At 34.6% G+C, this 20,177-nt stretch overlaps 1 protein-coding gene across 6 annotated transcripts in view; it reads left to right on the top strand.

The window, feature by feature from the left end:
• The window catches only part of ERBB4 (erb-b2 receptor tyrosine kinase 4), a 1,279,207-nt gene that overhangs the window by 1,221,589 nt on the left and 37,441 nt on the right, over positions 1–20,177 (top strand). For all 6 annotated transcript variants that reach the window (XM_045164586.1, XM_045164583.1, XM_045164587.1 and 3 more), the window contains 5 exons: positions 4,499–4,654; positions 7,367–7,442; positions 10,637–10,783; positions 12,838–12,935; positions 14,287–14,457. In XM_045164586.1, the coding sequence (XP_045020521.1) occupies positions 4,499–4,654; positions 7,367–7,442; positions 10,637–10,783; positions 12,838–12,935; positions 14,287–14,457 (648 nt within the window). The remainder of the gene's footprint in view (positions 1–4,498; positions 4,655–7,366; positions 7,443–10,636; positions 10,784–12,837; positions 12,936–14,286; positions 14,458–20,177) is intronic.

Genomic DNA, 20,177 nt, shown 5'->3' with positions numbered 1-20,177 from the left:
TCTTGCCTGGAGAATCCCAGGGATGGCAGAGCCTGGTGGGCTACCGTCTATGGGGATTGCACAGAGTCGGACACAACTGAAGTGACTTAGTAGCAGCATTTTGAAGAAAATAATTTATTTTTTACAGACAAATTATATAGAGGTTCAGGATAGTCTATCACCTGCTGAGGCTTTATGTATAGGATGTCAAAGATCTTTCGGAATTTTGAGGCTTTGCTTATATAGTCACTGTGTCATTAAAGTCTTAAGTTTCTTGTTGAATATTAGTTCCCTATTGGTAGAATATATATTTCTTACATATATTTACATTAGGATAATATCTAGTTAAAGGAATCATTATCCACCTAAATTACAAAACCACAGGCTTATTCTCAATTTACTGTCTTCATCATTGTACAGTCATTTACCAAGGATGGTTATTTTATCAGTGTACCCTGAAATTGTTCTCTCCCTAGTTCCTTCTGGCCTAGTTTAGTTGAAGATTCAGACATTCATGCATATAGGAGCTGGTGGCTATCATAAACAAATAAAGACTGAATTCTTGAAAATAATAGTGAGTAGTAGGATCCTAGCAAACTGGGGACCAAATGCCCTTAAAGAGCATAGCCAGTAACCAACTAAAGAGGATATATGAAACTCATTCAGTGTCGGCATACAAAAATGGGGTAGCTCATGGTCAGTTTACAGCCTTTATTTTGCACTCTCCTCACTTTTCTCCTGTAATGTGGCAGTGACTCCTGACTTTAGCTACAGTTGTATGTAATCCAGCCTCTATACTGGCACCAGGTGGTATTTTTTTAGGCTCCAATGATAATTGTTGTCACTCTCCTCTTAAAAAAAAAGAGGGCATCACCACATTGAATGCTGCATAAAATGCAAAGGTCAAATTCTCTACCATGATTTATAAAGGGTCCTTCTTGGATCTAGCCTCTTACTCTATTTTCAGTCTCATCACCCACCATATGCATAATACTTCAGAAATACAAAGTTATGTAACTTTGTCCAAGTATGCCATGCTATTGATTCTCCTGTGCTTGTTCTTACTGCAATTTTCCCCCTACCTTGTCCAGCTGGTGGACAGCCATCCTTAAAGCTTTACTTAGGCCATAGTACCTCTCTGAAGCCTCCCTGCTCATGCACACTTGCTAGACTATACAACAGATGGTCCTCAAAATACAGCTCTCCTTAGGTGCCTTCCACACATCACTGATCTGGTCAAATTTTTACTCCATATCAGCCCGCTTTATTAATTAGCTTCTATCCTCTAATGCACAAACCTTCTCTGACTCTCTTTTGTCTTTCTGGTGTCTGGCAGAGTACTTGGCATATAGTATGTGTTCTGTCATTGTGTGTGGATCTGAATATCAACTTCTTGCTAACATGCTTTCCATATTCTGTTATGAAGATGATAAGAAAAAGAATGATGAATGTTTTTGTGAATACTTCATACAGGGACAAAATTATCAAACAGACTTTATCTCCAATGCGATGACAGTTTTTATTAATCCTTTAAAGCATGCAGTGGTTTTATGTTTTCATGTTCACTTTATTCTAGAAATCTCCAAGTTGGCATGATCAAGGAAAAGGCACTGTTTAGGAAAGAGGACAAAGCTCCCATAAATCCCAGTTGTGGATTGATTTCAGAAAACGCTAATACATATGATGTCACCCAACTTCTGACTGATTGGACCATATCAGGCAGTATCTGCACTGGTTGTGTTTAATGGGCATTTATATAGTGTTCTGCTCATGATGCTGCCTGAAGCAATATTCTCTTTCCACTACACCAAGTATACGGAGTATACGGTTCATAATTTTTTGACCTCTCTGATTTATATGTCTGTTTACCACAGCTTTTGTTTGATATCAGAAACCATTAATCCTTCAAAGTCCTGCAGTTGTAATGTTAACTGCCAGCAGCATTGATTTGCAATTGGCGTGAGAGTATGCTTCAACCATTTTATAACACTTCTGATTTGTTCTTACCACTGACGTCCTCAAATATAGAATTTTCCCTTACTCTTCAACAAAAATATGTTCACTCAAACAAAAGAAGAGCACTCTAATATAGACCTTTGAGTTCATTTCCTTAGTTTTACTTCAACCTTTTTAGTTAGGCTAGTGTTTCATGACTCTTGGTTTCCCTATTGATGAAATACAATGAATAACTATCGTTTCTGGATTATTTTTTACTTGTCCGTAATCTAATATACATGCTATGTATACATATAACACATATGTATGCATATGTATGGGCTTCCGTGGTGGCTCAGTGGTAAAGAACATGTCTGCCAATGCAGACAATGTGGGTTCAAGATGATTGAGTCAGGAAGATCCCTGAAGAAGGAAATGGCAACCTGCTCCAGTATTCTTGCCTGGGAAATCCCATGGACAGAGGAGCCTGGCAAGCTACACTCCATGGGGTCTCAAAACACTCAGACATGACTTAACAATTAAACAACAACCAAGAGTACATGTGTATATGTACATATACATATGTGTGTGTATATTGGGGGAAGATCCAGTTATATCTCTTGTTGGCAATCAGCAATATACTTTATTTTAATTACATATATGTTTTATGAAGAAAATATATTAAAGGCTAATTTGAAGGTGTTTATAAATGATGTACTTTCATTTGTGAATTCTCACAGTGACTACTAATGTCATCAAAACCAATTTTTAAATTAGAGGCTTTTAATGCCCCTAGGGTATATTTCATTTTTTTGCATAATTAATAAGAATAAGGGCTTCCCAATTGGCACTAGTGGTAAAGAAGCTGCCTGCCAATGCAGGAGACACAAGAGATGTGGGTTTGATGCCTGGTTCAGGAAGATTCCCCTGGAAAAGGATATGGCAACCGATTCCAGTATTCTTGCCTGGAAAATCTCATGGACAGAGGAGCCTGGTGGGTTACAGTCCATAGGGTCATAGAGATTTGGACATGACTGAAGCGACTTAGCATGTACGCAATAAGAATAATATAATTCTCAGCCTTGGTAGAATCTATAATAATGATTTTGCCTCCATTAAAACTTTATATGAAATACTTTTGAAAAGTATGGATAGCTGAATTTGTTTTGAGTGGGTGTATGGGGGAAGATGACATGAAACAATATATTGAGAAGAAAACAAAAATATGTGGGTCAGTCCAAATACATGTTCAGTTCAGTTCAGTTCAATTCAGTCACTCAGTCGTATCCGACACTTTGCGACCCCATGAATCACAGCATGCCAGGCCTCCCTGTCCATCACCAACTCCCAGAGTTCACTCAAACTCACATCCATCGAGTCAGTGATGCCATCCAGCCATCTCATCCTCTGTCGTCCCCTTCTCCTCCTGCCCCCAATCCCTCCCAGCATCAGAGTCTTTTCCAATGAGTCAACTCTTCGCATGAGGTGGCCAAAGTATTGGAGTTTCAGCTTCAGCATCAGTCCTTCCAATTAACACCCAGGACTGATCTCCTTTAGGATGGACTGGTTGGATCTCCTTGCAGTCCAAGGGACTCTCAAGAGTCTTCTCCAACACCACAGTTCAAAAGCATCAATTCTTCAGTGCTCAGCTTTCTTCACAGTCCAACTCTCACATCCATACATGACCACTGGAAAAACCATAGCCTTGACTAGACAAACCTTTGTTGGCAAAGTAATGTCTCTGCCTTTGAATATGCTATCTAGGTTGGTCATAACTTTCCTTCCAAGGAGTAAGCAGTGATTTTGGAGCCCCCCAAAATAAAGTCTGACACTGTTTCCACTGTTTCCCCATCTATTTGCCATGAAGTGATGGGACCAGATACCATGATCTTCATTTTCTGAATGTTGAGCTTTAAGCCAGCTTTTTCACTCTCCTCTTTCACTTTCATCAAGAGGCTTTGTAGTTCCTCTTCACTTCTGTCATAAGGATGGTGTCATCTGCATATCTGAGGTTATTGATATTTCTCCTGGCAATCTTGATTCCTGCTTGTGTTTCTTCCAGCCCAGAGTTTCTCATGATGTACTCTGCATATAAGTTAAATAAGCAGGGTAACAATATACAGCCTTGACATACTCCTTTTCCTATTTGGAACCAGTGTGTTGTTCCATGTCCAGTTCTAACTGTTACTTCCTGACCTGCATATAGGTTTCTCAAGAGGCAGGTCAGGTGGTCTGGTATTCCCATCTCTTTCCATTAGCCAGTCTATTAGGACACTTTCATTCTCACTAATGAAAGTGTTTGCAAAAGAATATAAAGTACCTGGGGGAAAAAAAATGATCTAACAATTAGCTCATGTGCAGGTAATCCATTCTGCTTTTATAAGGCTTTTGGGAATAAAAGCCAAAAGCTATTTGTGGTTTGCTTTTTAACATCTGCCTCTTCCCTAATTTTGGAAATATTATCAAATTTTTACATTACTTAGAGAAATCAAGCACTTACACCTGAAAGCTAGGAAACTCCTTTTTTTGACAATGGAAAACCCTAGGCACTAACTGCTTCTTTGGGAAATTTGGTGTTTTTCAGGGAATGATGTACCTGGAAGAAAGACGGCTTGTTCATCGGGACTTGGCAGCCCGTAATGTCTTAGTGAAATCTCCAAACCATGTGAAAATCACGGATTTTGGACTAGCCAGACTCTTGGAAGGAGATGAAAAAGAGTATAATGCTGATGGAGGAAAGGTGAATATCTTTTTGAGAGCAATATTACTTGAAAATATAATGTAATATCCTTTTACCTCCTTATATGTTATAGAAAGAAGCCAACAAACCTGAGGTTTAAGAGATTATAAAATCTTAGTTCTACTATTTGCCTTCTGTCCTACCCACAGTAATATATATATATATATATATATATATATATACACACACACATATACATACACACACATACATACACATACATACACATATATATTAATAGAATATTTAAAATAGATATATAGCATGTATTACCAACTTCCATTTCTCAAAAGTAGCTAAAATATGATGAGTGTCTGGATCCAAGTGGTCTTTATGTCAGTTCTAATGGGGAGTGGGTAGCTCCCAAGAAACTCTAAAGATTACATTTTAACCCAGGGCCATATAAATTGTTTCATTGATCCTACTAATTTAAGACTATCACAAAGAAATCAGAGAAGTACTTCTTTCTCACAGACTAGAGAGAAGTCTTGCTACTACCAAGAATCATAAATATTGGAAAGTTGAACATTCTATTTAACTTCTAATCCTCCTGTAGCAAAAGCAACCGATTGCTCTTACCTGGCTCTGTTTTTTTGTTTTCATTGTAGCATATGATGTACCAGTTTATTTATTGGATTGACCAAGAAGTTCATTTTGTTTTAAGTAAAAATTAAAGACACATTTTTCATTTTCACTAAGACTTTTACTGAACTAAGTATTCACTAATCAGGACTTCCCTGGTGGCTCAGTGGTCAAGAATCAGCCTGCAATGCAGGAGACTCAGGTTTGATCTCTGGGTTGGGAAGATCCCTTGGAGAAGGAAATGGTAACCCACTTCAGTATTCTTACATGAGAAATTCCATGGACAGAGGAGCCTGGCGAGCTACAGTCCATAAGGTCCCAAGAGTCGGACATGACTCAGCAACTAAACAACAATAACAAAAATTCACTAAGCGAAAGAACTTTTTGGTCAACCCAGTATTCTCTGACTCCCTCCACTAGAATGTCAACCATTCTACCCCAAGGAATAGTGCCACTGCCTCTTCTAACTTTTCTGACTCTCCATCCACAAGCCCTGCCTGACAGCTGTCTTTCTGCCTCTCTCATTCACCATATGGGGTCTCAATCCATGCCTTAGTTCCAGTTCTTATCTTTCTTTATTAACCCACAGTTTAGCTTGTTATTCTTTGCCAACTATTGAGGATACCTCCTCTTCATGTGGAGGCTCCTCTAGGTTGGCCTGGATAAGCTTACATCAGAAGAGACCAAATAAAATAAGCAAATGCAGCCTTAACCTAAAAGTACATGCTAACAAAAACAAGTAATTAATGTGTCAGGTAAATATGTTTATTATTTACCTTTACTCATCATGGGTCATCCAGATGCATATTATAATTATTTTACAATGACAGGCCTCCAATTGCTAAACATTGATTTTTATACTAAAAGCTTATAAATAAAACTATATATATTCAAATCTTATTACAAACACAAAGCAAAACACAACATGTATATTTTTTAAATCTTCAGTTTTGTAGCTTTCTCTGTCTTTTCCTTGATTTTATTAGCCTATTTACTACAAATTGCAGCCATTTGAGACCACAGCTTTGAAATTCACTACAAGACTGCACAGAAGTAGAAGTCTATAAATCACATGACTTCACTTGTCTTGAGAACATACAGCTGTAAGATTTGTCTAAAGCAAGATTCATTAGAGCTTTAAATGCCTAGTAACCATTAAGTCTTTATCAAGCCACCTGTGATTTAAACTTGCTTCTTTAACAGTGTCTGTAGTCCATAAAGTCGGCTAACTCCTTGCCTATAGGGAAATTACTTTCAATGTGTCTTCTGTTCCCTTTCACTGAATACCATGATTCTGTCACTGAGTTACCTTGGTGTCACCTTGGTGAGCAGCCAACCTCATGATTTCAAAGGCCTATTTAGTTTTAAGCTTTCAACTGCAAGGTAGAAGTGTTTATCTTTATTCCATAGAATCTAATTATATTCCCAGCTCTATAACACTGCCCTTCGTAGTTGAAACTTGTTCTGCTGACCCATCACCAGCAGGGTATGTGAGCTGAGTCGCTTTTCTTACAGTGATGATGGATTTGTACTGATCCTCTCATATTCTTTTATATAATTCCTATTTTGAAAATGGTACATATTTTCAATACTGGCTACCCAAGTCGAGGGAGATCATTTGTGGCTGGGGAACAAAGGAAGGCTAACTTTGGAATTCGTTATTTTACGTGTTTTAGTGACCAAATTATCTGAGAGGAGAGGGAGAGAACAGGTGTAGAAAGAGTTCATTTTATCAGTGGCCTGAAATTTGAGGGTGGAAAGGGTTCCTGAAAATGTAGGGAATCTTATTTGGGGGAAAACAATACAGTATGACCACATTATTAAAAATATATGTATTAGATGTTTTAGAATTGATATTGTGGGTCATAATATTAACTAGTAACTTAATCACTGAATAGTAAGAAGCTTAGAAAGTGATACTTATTATTTCCCTTTTTACTGTTTATGAAGGTTTTAAAAATAAATATTTTTAAATAATTCTTTTTAAGATTAGATTTCATATCCTCCCTGTTTTGAAAAATAACACATTTCTATTTTTCTATGCATACAAGAGAGATGAATCCAGAGACTCATATTGAGGAAATATAGAAATGACTTTTTATATGACTTACACTTATTATTTTTCTGTAGATGCCAATTAAATGGATGGCTCTGGAGTGTATACATTATAGGAAATTCACCCATCAGAGCGACGTTTGGAGCTATGGTAAATAATTCTTCTTTGTGTTATAAGGCTTTTAAAGCAAAAATAAACATTTTAGGTTTCTTGGTTCTCTAAAATGTAATATATTAATGTCTTAGTTGAGTTGTCTATCATAACCTTTGCTTTGGTAGCAACTTGTCTAATCATTTTGATGAACAAAACAAAACAAAAAGCAGCAGTTTTAAATTAGGGACATTTTCATAGACTCCTATGGCCTTCATTTTCAACAGATCTTTGAAAACATAATTTCAAATCTTTTTTATAAATGTTTTTCAAATGTTTTAATAAATGTTTTTTATAAATGTTTTTCAAATGTTTTAATAAATGTTTTTTAAAAAGCATTTTCTTACTGAAATCTAGTTATATAGTAAGAAAATAGAGATTATTGTTAGAACAAATACCAATTATTGAAAGCAGTAGGATGAGAGCAATAAATGTGAGGGGAGAGATAGATAAGAGAGATGATTTATAATTATACCTTTAATTGTAATTTATGAACTACTTTTGGAATATACAAATATATTAGAAAATTAATAAATGAATGGGAACAGTGATTTTAAATTTTAGAACATTTATTTATTTGCATCTAACAGTTTTTGAGATGAGCTTCTTAGTGCCTGTCTGGCTATTTACAAACTTAAGTCCACTAATACTAAGTATTAGTAAGAATAAATCAACACCTTTTCTAAGTTTACATAAACTGTATAAAACTAGCACTTCTAACAATAAAAAGCTCAGTGCTTCTTTAAATGAAAATGTGTTGGTGAGTCTTGAAAGCATGAAGCAATTTATTTAACTCAAATTTAAGCTTAGGTTTTATTTTTTGAAAGAAGATTAAACAACCTGTATTTTTAATCTAAAAACAGTATAAATTATCTTTAAAATATAAGATATTTCTATGGGGTAGTTTTTATTTCCACACCTGTAAACTGTATGAGGTGTTAAAATTTTCATGAAGACTCATGTAGTCTACTCAGCTTAGAAGCAGAGTGTTGTGTGTTTGAGATTAGGCAAGTACAGGGGAACCCTTGACAAAACTTAATTAAGCTGAAAGGACTAAATTAAAAACAGATATATATCATTACATATAAATCATATACACTTAAATATGAGATAGAAGTATACATAATATGAGATAAATTAACATGTACATATGCATTTATATACTATATGGTATAGATCAGCACATATATTACATGATAAAGTAGATTTACATATAAGATAGATTTATATAATATCAAATAGATTTTTTTCTTTTCTTTCCGTTTTTTGTTCCTACTTATGTTTCCCTGAACTAAATGTGACAACCTACAAATTTTAAATGATTTCTAGAATAAGTAAATACATATATGCATTAAAGAAAATATTGGCAGGGCAATCACATTTTTAATAATAAAATGTATCTTTTGAAGAAAATCCTGTTTTAAGGTCATACTATTATTCTTCATGTTGAGTTGCAATATCTCAGAATCTGATGGATGGACAGATAGGTGGATGGATAGACAGATAAAGTGAACTCTGTTTTGAAACATAGCCCAGATCATCAATCCATATCTATAAGGCATTTTAGGATTTTTATTATATATCATAGTTGGTTGCAAAAGTCATAAAAGGCTAAGAAAGATTCATAGTCTTATTTACAGTGAATCTACATGGAACATTGCCCCTGGGTGCATCTTTACTTTTATAAAAATAAATATGCATTGAATATGTTTTCTATCTTCAAATGATAAAATTATAAGTTTTGAAGATGTTTCTGATTTAATTTTCTTGAGATTGCTCTTCTACATGCAGCCATCTCTGTTTAACCCTATCTTGTCATCAACTCTGCAAAGATATAATTGGAATATTATTGGTAGAAGTGGGGGTTTTGATTTTTCTACTTCAACTTTTATATTGATGTGTTTCTGTTTATTGTATTTTCTGTTATTTTTATTTGTAGTTGCCTTGTATCGTGCTCATAGAAGTCCTGATAGAGATGTGAAAGTACCTATTCTTTTATAATTACAAATATAAGTTAATAAAATGTTATCATTAAATACATATTCTATAAATATGACAATATGAATAGCCAGTAATCTACTTCTTACTTTGTTTCAGCCTTCGTCATGAACACTGACTTTTAGTCATCAGTTCTATGAATCATTCTTCAGTATGCAAAATCAAGTAGTGTTTTATAAGGCTGAAAGTTAAATTGCATAACTAATTTACATGTTTATACTATATTTAAGATCCATAAGATGTAAATATTAACCAAAAAATCAGATAATCTCTAATGATACTATTATGATGAATAATTTGAAGTTTACATATATTTTTATATTTTAAGCTTTGCATGTTTATCAGTCAATGGTAACTGTTATAAACTAAAAATGACTTCAGCTTGAATAAATAATTCATTACAAATGGCAATGGGAAAAAATAACCATCATTAATGAATTTTATATTGAAAGATACTTGTATATGCATCAGTTAAAATTCACTTGCTAATACTATTGTATTAGCAGATACAATTTCTGAATAACCTTTACCCCTAAGAAAAGTATAACTATTAAATTAGCTTATTATTAGATTATACAGAGGCATTCTGTGTATGTTACTGTTTGTATCAGTATCATTATTCTTATCAAAGTTAGCTACTTGCAAGCTAGTATTTAGAGTATTTGCTTTCACCAAGGAAAGAATGTTCTAGTGATTCAAGATACTGTTATTATCTAAGAAATAGACTATTACTGATTTCTTTCAATTTGGAGATGATCACTTTACATGCATTTTGTTTTGCATATGGATCATTCTTCAATCAGTCTCTCATATGTGCTAAAGAAATGAATCTGTTTTATTCTACTTGTTCTCTTCACATTAGTTAAAAAGAAAGGCACAATTATTTATTGTAACCTAAACATTCTAAACCCTAGCTTGACCTTTAGGACTTCTAATAGCAAAAATGTTAATCTCAAAATTAATCAATAGCAGATTTTACCTAATCATATTTGTTTGGTATCGGTACACATGTATATAGTAAATAAATTGTTTTCCAGGCTCTAATGTGATAAAACTTAAACTGGGTCAACAAACATTAGTATAATTAGACTATTCCTAATTACCCTCTGAAAAGCATTCTTTTGCCACAGACATGTTGCTGGTTTGCTCATAGTATATTGCTGATGTGCTTACGTGAGAATTGATCTCTAATTTAGGAGTCACTATATGGGAACTGATGACCTTTGGAGGAAAACCTTATGATGGAATTCCAACCAGAGAAATTCCTGATTTATTAGAGAAAGGAGAACGTTTGCCTCAGCCTCCCATCTGCACTATTGACGTTTACATGGTCATGGTCAAATGTAAGATTGCTAATCAATCTTCACAATTTTTTCTGTGTATTGAAAAATATAAAATTTTAAAGATCATTGTGAAAGGAGAATATAAACACCTATGTTTGTTGCAATTTTTTTAATGTGAAGAAGTATCATGCTTTCATACTATGAAGTCAACATTATATGATTCTTATGCTTCTTTTTTATTTCACTTTGATTCTTATCACTTCTATACAATCAACTTGTTTCTCACAAAGGGATGTAATTAATCACAATAATGTTAATAATCTTTAAAGGAAAAAAAGCAGACTAAAGAAATGATCTACACATAGAGAAAAAGAAGCTTGAAGCTAATCATTTAAGAAGATGAATTAAATGGAAATGAGTTTACCAGTCTCAATCAACAGGAAATTAGCAAGGCAGAGTGGGAAGTGGAAAGGCATGAATCTATATTGAACTAAAAAGATTGTGAATATTTACTTTTTTTAAATTAAATCATTTGTTTACATCTAACTCTCTTATTTTTCTTCCTCCCTTCTGGGTCTCAGACACATACGTGTTATAAATGTGTTTTGCAAGCCTAGGCTCTTAATTTAAATAGAATTAGGGAAGTCTCTGGAGTTTCTGAATTAATTTAAATGAGATTAGCATTCAGCAATCTTTCTTGTGTAATCTGGGGTTTTCCCCTTTTGATTACCACAGGGTTAGCAAAGAAACAAACTGGTGAAGGTGAATAAGCATCTTATTAATATGAGACTTTGGACCCAGGTCTACTCAGATTTATATTCATGACATGTGTGATACATTCTGACAGTGAGGGAAGAAATAAAAAATGTGCTTTTCAGTTTGGGTCAGCATGCCCTTTTCTCTAAGCGTAGTTCTATTTACTCAGTATTTAGTTAGAAAGAAACTGATACCTCACTGAGAATTTAACCTTTTTTGTTCCTATAGAGTTCCAGAAACACTGATTTTCTCATTAACATCTTGGTATCAAAAACATTTTTTTGAATGGTTGCATATAAAATATAGAGCATTTGAGCTTAGTTAGGAGAGAAAAAAAAATCAAATAATATTAATGACAGCCAAAGACTTCCCATAACAAGAATAAAGATTGAATTATGAGAAACAGAGAAACAAGTTTTATAACTTTATTAGGTCAAACATTGTTTGGTAGTCATCTATGGAAGAGAGTGTGCAAACATACATGCATTACATAACCTGATCCCGTATAGAGTGAGATGATTTAGATAGTTATTTAGAAGCTCCAATAAAATAAGGAAAACTCAGGAATACATCTTTGCCAAATAAGGACTTTTACCTCGCTTTTAGAACTTTTAGTATCTAAGAAAAGGGTCATTTGGCAGTAAAATCAAGGAAAGCTTGGTACTTTTATTCTTGTCATTTCATCAGTTAAATAGAGCCTGGGGAGATAAGACCCACTTTATCTAGACTCCCAGCTAAATAATAATACATACCTTGAAAATTGCTGATAGTGTTTTTATGCTGGAAAGGCTAATACTCAGATAAATGAACAGCTATTGCTCAACACACATTGCCAATCACTTTGCATTAGTTGTTTTTCCCATCAGGAAAAAAAAATAGCATAAGAAAGTTGCTTTTGATTCTTTTCTTCACTTTTATGCCAGCGTATCACATTGTAATCAAAGTTTTTAATCCATGTCATTCCTGATATAAACTGATAAATTATATTCCAATCTCACCTTCTATACACATTAAAGAAAAGTTTTTAAAAAAAATTCTCTTTACACATAATGAGAAAAGATCTGAGATTTCTTAAGTTCCTATGGTTAGCCTAGGTTATATTTTCTATGATGAAAAAATTAATTTTAAATTATATCAACAAGATAAAAAGCTTATGTTATTATTGCATGTAGTTATGAATATCAGTAAACTGATTGTGAGACTCTCACCTATTGAATTCTTTCATTAGTTTTCTTTGTTTTTCAGGTTATTTTTATTAAAATAATATTTTTCAAACTTAACCTATATTTTTGTAAAATTTACATCCCACCTCTTCCTAATTATGGATATAGTGACTTTTATTGCTTGTGAATTTCTAGGTTGGATGATTGATGCTGACAGTAGACCTAAATTTAAGGAACTGGCTGCTGAATTTTCAAGGATGGCTCGAGACCCTCAAAGATACCTAGTTATTCAGGTTTGTACCTTTGACTTAGGTTTTTGAGAAGATCACAATGGAAAGCTCACTACAAAACAGTAATAATACCTGAACTTTCGAACTGTGGATATCACCACTCACAAACTGATTAACTAAGCAGAACATAATGTGAAATGACTTTTGCTTGTCAGAACTGCTTCTAAGCATTTTCCCTTAGCACTTAAGTGCCTCTGCTATTGATCTGTCAGATAATTATGATTATTCATGTGCATAAAAAGGCCTTTATCCTCAGACAAGCCTTGAAGTACTCTACTAGTTACATTCATTGTTATAATTATCTCCTCTTGGAAAAAAAAGAAAATAAATTTTCATGTTCATTGTGTCCATGTTTGAAGGCAGTGAATTAGAAATTTAAATATATTGACATTTCATTTCCTAGAAAAATATTTTAAAATATGTTTATTTAAAAAATAATATCTCAGGTTATTATAACCAAACAATAACTCAGATTTAAATGAATATATACAGATAAAATAATAGACCAAAAGAACATTTTACATGTAACACTACAAAAAATGGATTTGATCATTTAAATTTGCAGTAAATTTTGTTGTGAATATTTTGCCTAAACCATAAGCAAATAGTCTGGATAACATTGAGTTAAGATTTCTCAATAAAACAGAGTACTGTTTATCTTCATATCAATAGTCTGACATGAAGATAAAAGTCACATTTTAGCAGACAGTGATTTCTATCTTTTTCCCAAATTAACTCTGATTTTAAAAAATGTTTACAAAAATATCTTATAACTTAAATTTTTAAATTCTATTTAAGAAATAGTTGAGGTAAGAGAGTAACAACTGTTTTGGTGTTTCTCCCATTCCCATTTAGGTTCTTTTCCATGCTTGCTGTGATTTTGAATGATATCACTTTCATAATGTTATGCTGTAGAACAAATCATGGATACTTTGTGTCCTGATAGCTTTGCACTATCAACCAACCAAATATAATAAAGATTGATAAGTTCATTGCTCTTTCTTTATTATTTACTCTTAAAGTCACAGTTAAACACCATCTTGGCAATGAAACCTACCATTATTCTCAAATCTAAAATGGATTATGCTCTCTAAAAATAGCCATAGCATTCTGCTTTATTCATCTCAAATGGGCATTTATCAGATTTTTTTGTGTATTTAATTTATTTATCTTTCCCTGTCATATCTATATATGTTATAGGCTTCTATATGGCAGGTAATTGTGCTAAATATTTTTTAATGAGTGCATGAATTTGCAATGATTTTGATATTATATAAATTTGCTGCAAACTTCACATATTTAACATGAAGGAAAGAATCATTTTTGTCTGTGTATCTGATGGGCAATTTTTTAGGGTGATGATCGTATGAAGCTTCCCAGTCCAAATGACAGCAAGTTCTTTCAGAATCTCTTGGATGAAGAAGATTTAGAAGATATGATGGATGCTGAGGAATACCTGGTACCTCAAGCTTTCAACATCCCTCCTCCCATCTATACTTCCAGATCAAGAATTGACTCAAATAGGGTAAGAAGTATTACATACCACTTCTCATATTATTTCTGAGAAACAAAATCATGGAAATACTCTGCAAGCACAAAAATTACCAAATAAATAATATAGCTCAAATCAGAGTGATTCCTAAATTAAAAGCAAGTTTTATCAACAAAAGATATGCCAAACTTGCCACATATAGTTAATTTTGAAAGGCAAGCATGGGCAATACAACATGCACTCTAAAATATCTTCAAGATTTCAAAAGGAGAAATTTTTTTTTTTTGGTCTTATATTTAGTTAAAACAAATTTCAATTTTTGAAAATCTGTCACCAATTCAAACTAATAAATCTGTATGTGTTTATAAATAAATCAAAATTCTTCCCAAGATAGGCTTTCTCCTTTCTTCTTAATAAGATAACGTGACTTATTGGTCAAGAGACAATACAAGTACAGCTCTTTATTTAGTGGACATTAAATATTTTCTGTGAGGTTGAAGTAGAAACAGAACACTGTGCAATCCTTTGGACTTAATCAATCATCTTGTTAGGGCTTCTGAAATAATTTCTAAGATGCAGATTTAAGTTTTGAAAGAAGCATCTGAACATAATTTCCATTTCATGTTAAATATGAAGTCCACTCTATGTGAATAGCATTTTTTCTCTGAAAACTACAAGTCCACGAATTCATTCATTTATTTTTTGATATTGGTTCATCACTCCTTCAAAATTTATTGAATACCTCTGCATTACTAGATGATTGAAATTCAAAAAGTTTGACATAGTTACTACTTTCAAGATGTACCAACTTTGACAAAAGTTACAAAGATATAGAGACAGAATGCAACATGATTGTGTTATAATCAAGTGTTCATTGGCCGTTATGGAGCATAGAGAAGCCTGTGATAAGTTTCTTCAATTGAAAAGACATACACATGATGCTTACTTTTTTTCTAGAAAGCAATTCTTTTCTTTTGATCTTCTCCTCCCTCTACGAATATTGTCATAGCTTGTGGAACAAGCAGCATCCTATTTGTCTTGACCATAAGCATAAACCCATTCCAGTATTCTTGCCTGGGAAATCCCATGGACAGACGAGACTGGAGGGCCACAGTCCATGGGGATGCAAGAGTTGGACGCAACTTAGTGACCAAACCCGCACCACAGTAAGCATAAAAAACTTTCAACTTGCTGCTCATTCTCCAAAACAAAGTCATTTACTTTATTTCAAACTGATAGCAGTAATAAACCTCGTGCTTACTATATGTCAACATATACATGTTTACTCTTAATCCTTAGAACAATCCCATGAGGTTCTAATATCATTATCTCTGACTTAAATATGAAGAAACTTGTCACAGATTTAAGGACTTGATGGATGTCACCCAATCAGTACAAGTTTAGGATCCTAATGTGTACAGTCTCTCTGTGCTATTCATACGATTGCTTCAAAGTGATTGGAACATGTTCTCTTCAATACAGTTGTTTCTCTTGGCATCAACCTCAACCTCTGAGTTACATATTGTTTGGAAAGCTCCCTGGGTATTTTCTTATAAAATCCATCTCCCAACCTGCCCCATACCTTTTCTCCCCTCCATCCTTATAAGGTCTGTTATCAGTTCAGTTCAGTTCAGTCACTCAGTCGTGTCCGACTCTTTGCGACCTCATGAATTACAGCACGCCAGGCCTCCCTGTCCATCACCAACTTCCAGAGTTCACTCAAACTCATGTCCGTCGAGTCGGTGATGCCATCTAGCCATCTCATCCTCTGTCGTCCCCTTCTCCTCCTGCCCCCAATCCCTCCCAGCATCAGGGTCTTTTCCAATGAGTCAATTCTTCGCATGAGGTGACCAAAGTATTGGAGTTTCAACTTCAGCATCAGTCCTTCTAATGAACACCCAGGACTGATTTCCATTGGAGTTTCAACTTCAGCATCAGTCCTTCTAATGAACACCCAGGACTGATTTCCTTTAGGATGGACTGGTTGGATCTCCTTGCAGTCCAAGGGACTCTCAAGAGTCTTCTCCAATACCACAGCTCAAAGCATCAATTCTTCAGCATTCAGCTTTCTTCACAGTCCAATCTCACATCCATACATGACCACTGGAAAAACAATAGCCTTGACTAGACAGACCTTTGTTGGCAAAGTAATGTCTCTGCTTTTTATTATACTATCTAGGTTGGTCATAACTTTCCTTCCAAGGAGTAAGCGTCTTTGAATTTCATGGCTGCAATCACCATCTGCAGTGATTTTGGAGCCAAAAAGACAAAGTCTGACACTGCTTCCACTGTTTCCCATCTATTTGCCATGAAGTGATGGGACCAGAGGCCATGATCTTCATTTTCTGAATGTTGAGCTTTAAGCCAACTTTTTCACTCTCATCTTTCAAGAGGCTTTTTAGTTCCCTCTTCACTTTCTGCCATAAGGGTGGTGTCATCTGCATATCTGAGGTTATTGATATTTCTCCTGGCAATCTTGATTCCAGCTTGTGCTTCTTCCAGCCCAGCATTTCTCATGATGTACTCTGCATATAAATTAAATAAACAGGGTGACAATATACAGCCTTGACATACTCCTTTTCCTATTTGGAACTAGTCTGTTGTTCCATGTCCAGTTCTAACTGTTGCTTCCTGACCTGCATATAGGTTTCTCAAGAGGCAGGTCAGGTGGTCTGGTATTCCCATCTCTTACAGAATTTTCCACAGTTTATTGTGATCCACACAGTTATTGTGATCCACACAGTCAAAGGCTTTGGCATAGTCAATAAAGCAGAAATAGATGTTTTTCTGGAATTCTTTTGCTTTTTTGATGATCCAGTGGATGTTGGCAATTTGATCTCTGGTTCCTCTGCCTTTTCTAAAACCAGCTTGAGCATCTGGAAGTTCACGATTCATGTATTGCTGAAGCCTGGCTTGGAGAATTTTGAGCATTACTTTACTAGTGTGAAAGATGAGTGCAATTGTGCAGTAGTTTTAGCATTCTCTGTCATTGCCTTTCTTTGGGATTGGAATGAAAACTGACCTTTTCCAGTCCTGTGGCCACTGGTGAGTTTTCCAAATTTGCCAGCATATAGAGTGCAGCACTTTCACAGCATCATCTTCCAGGATTTGAAATAGCTCATCTGGAATTCCATCACCTCCACTAGCTTTGTTTTTAGTGATGCTTTCTAATAGAAAGAGGCAAAAATAAAGACCTTAAGTATTTTTTCCTTTATATGAAAATATGTCTGTAACTCAGTAGACAGGAGACAGAACTAAAAAGTTTAAGATTAAATCAACTGATCAGATCAAATCAGTCGCTCAGTGGTGTCCGACTCTTTGCGACCCCATGAATCGCAGCACGCCAGGCCTCCCTGTCCATCACCAACTCCCAGAGTTCACTGAGACTCACGTCATCAGTCAGTGATGACATCCAGCCATCTCATCCTCTGTCGTCCCCTTCTCCTCCTGCCCCCAATCCCTCCCAGCATCAGAGTCTTTTTCCAATGAGTCAACTCAATATCAGTATTTTGTTCATGTCAAGGAACAATATCTTTGGGACTTTCTTGGTGGTCCAGTGGCTAAGATCTGCATTCCCAATGTAGGGGGCCTAAGTTCAATCTCTGATCAGGAAGTTGGATAACACAAGCTACAACTAAGAGTTCAGTGCCGCCAAATAAATAAAGCATTTCTTTAAAAGAAGGAGCAACATCTTTAATGTGTGTAAAGGAGGCACTTTTTTTCCACTGTACACTTAACAAAATGGTGAGATCGTAATTGACATTTGTAATTTTACATGACAAATTCGTTACTTTTATTAAAACAGGGAAATTTCAAGAAAATAGTTTTCCTTCATTAACATGATATGTTATAAAGGCCAAGGGCTTGAATCTTTCTTTGTATAATGATTATCGAATTCCAGCTTTCTGTTTATTTCAATTTACACTCAATGCAAGGAATTCATAATGAAGGTTTGAGTTAACTTAATGGAATTAGTAAAACAAAGTGAAAACCACATGAGAAATTATTTGGCCTTTAGTCCCCATTTCTTATTCCACATTATTATTTAAACAATGTTATCTGTATACTTCTTTTTCATGTATATTACTTTTTCATGTCTTTGTTAAAAGAATTGTTTTTAAGTATCATTTTATTTTTAGGCCTTAGAAAGCCTCATTATTCATCTATATTTTTCTATTTTTTCAGTGGTAATTTCAAACGTGAAAATACCATTTTTCCCCTTCTTTCCTATAAAGCTAGTCTTATTTTATCATTAAAAAGTAAATACAATTTTAGGTTCTGTGGCCACCTTACATGGTAAGGGAACATTTTAAGGTGAATTTTAATCAAAGGTTCTTTTGAGCATGTTTGTTGGACTTTGAAACCAAAAAGTAATCCAGTTTTTAAATATAGACTCCCTGCTCACTAGCTGGGAGGCTTAAAGTTCTGAATATCTTGACAACTTTGCTTCTTCATTCGTAAAATAAGCACAATACTATATACATGATTGTTAGGCAGTTTAAAAAATTGCAGCATATCTGAAGTGCTAGGCAAATACTTATTACCTTCTTTTAGAATCACACAAATCTTATTTTTAGTTGTTTCCTTGTCAGTATAATAAACTATTACATTCTTGTATAAAATTCTCTACACATTATCTATGAAAAACCCATTCATACAATCACTGCTTGACAAGCAAATTATTGCAGATTATTTCAGGTTCTTATAGCAAATAAGTTATGAAAGTTATTTTTATTATGCTTTTCATTATTTCAAATTCTATATATATTTTGATAAATTATAATCTTAAAATGATGCATCAGCTAAAAATACAGTGTTGATATTTATCCAGCAAGGTGATAGATATAAAGACAAATAATGCTAGAAAACATTAAGCTAATTTATATTTTTGTTATTGTTGTTAGCTATTCTCTTAATATTATCTCAAAGACTTTAATCAAAATAATATACCCAAAACAGTTACTTTAGCATGAGGTAAATATGAAAACATGAGAAGCTATCTAAACTTCTGCAAATTTAAGTTCTCTGTATCTATAAAATGGGGACAAAAAAATTCCTCACAGAATATTGTGAAGATTGACTTTTTAATATATCTAAATAAGCATATGGTCCATTGATGGAGTGCAGTAGGTGCTCAATCGAGTTGAAGTAAATGGAAACCAACTATTTGTTCAGAGCTTATTATGTAGCAAGGGAGTCTGCCACTGTCATTTGTGTTTTGGGAGAGATATTGGTTTCTCAGGTGGAGGTAGTGGTAAAGAACCTGCCTCCCAATGCAGGAGACATAAGAGATGCAGGTTCTATCCCTGGGTCCCGAAGTTCCCTGGAGGAGGGCATGGCAACCCACTCTAGTATTCTTGCCTGGAGAATCCCATGGACAGGGGAGCCTGGCAAGCTACATACAGCCCACAGTGTCTCAAAGAGTCAGACATGAATGAAGTGCCTTAGCATGCACTCAAGGACAGAATGGGAAACCTTTATCAGTTCAGTTCAGTTGCTCAGTCATGTCCAACTCTTTGTGACCCGATGGACTGAAGCATGCCCAGGTTTCCCTGTCCATCACCAACTCCCAGAGTTTACTCAAACTCATGTCCATGGAGTCGGTGATGCCATCCAACCATCTCATCCTCTGCCGTCCCCTTCTCCTCCTGCCTTCAATCTTTCCCAGCATCAAGATCTTTTCCGGTGAGTCAGCTCTTCGCATCAGGTGGCCGAAGTATTGGCGCTTCAGCTTCAGCATTAGTCCTTCCAAT

This window comes from Bubalus bubalis, chromosome 2, assembly GCF_019923935.1.
Source record: "Bubalus bubalis isolate 160015118507 breed Murrah chromosome 2, NDDB_SH_1, whole genome shotgun sequence".
Lineage (NCBI taxonomy): Eukaryota > Metazoa > Chordata > Mammalia > Artiodactyla > Bovidae > Bubalus > Bubalus bubalis.
Note: the sequence above shows the minus strand (reverse complement) of the source record. Positions and strands in the feature narration are given on the sequence as shown.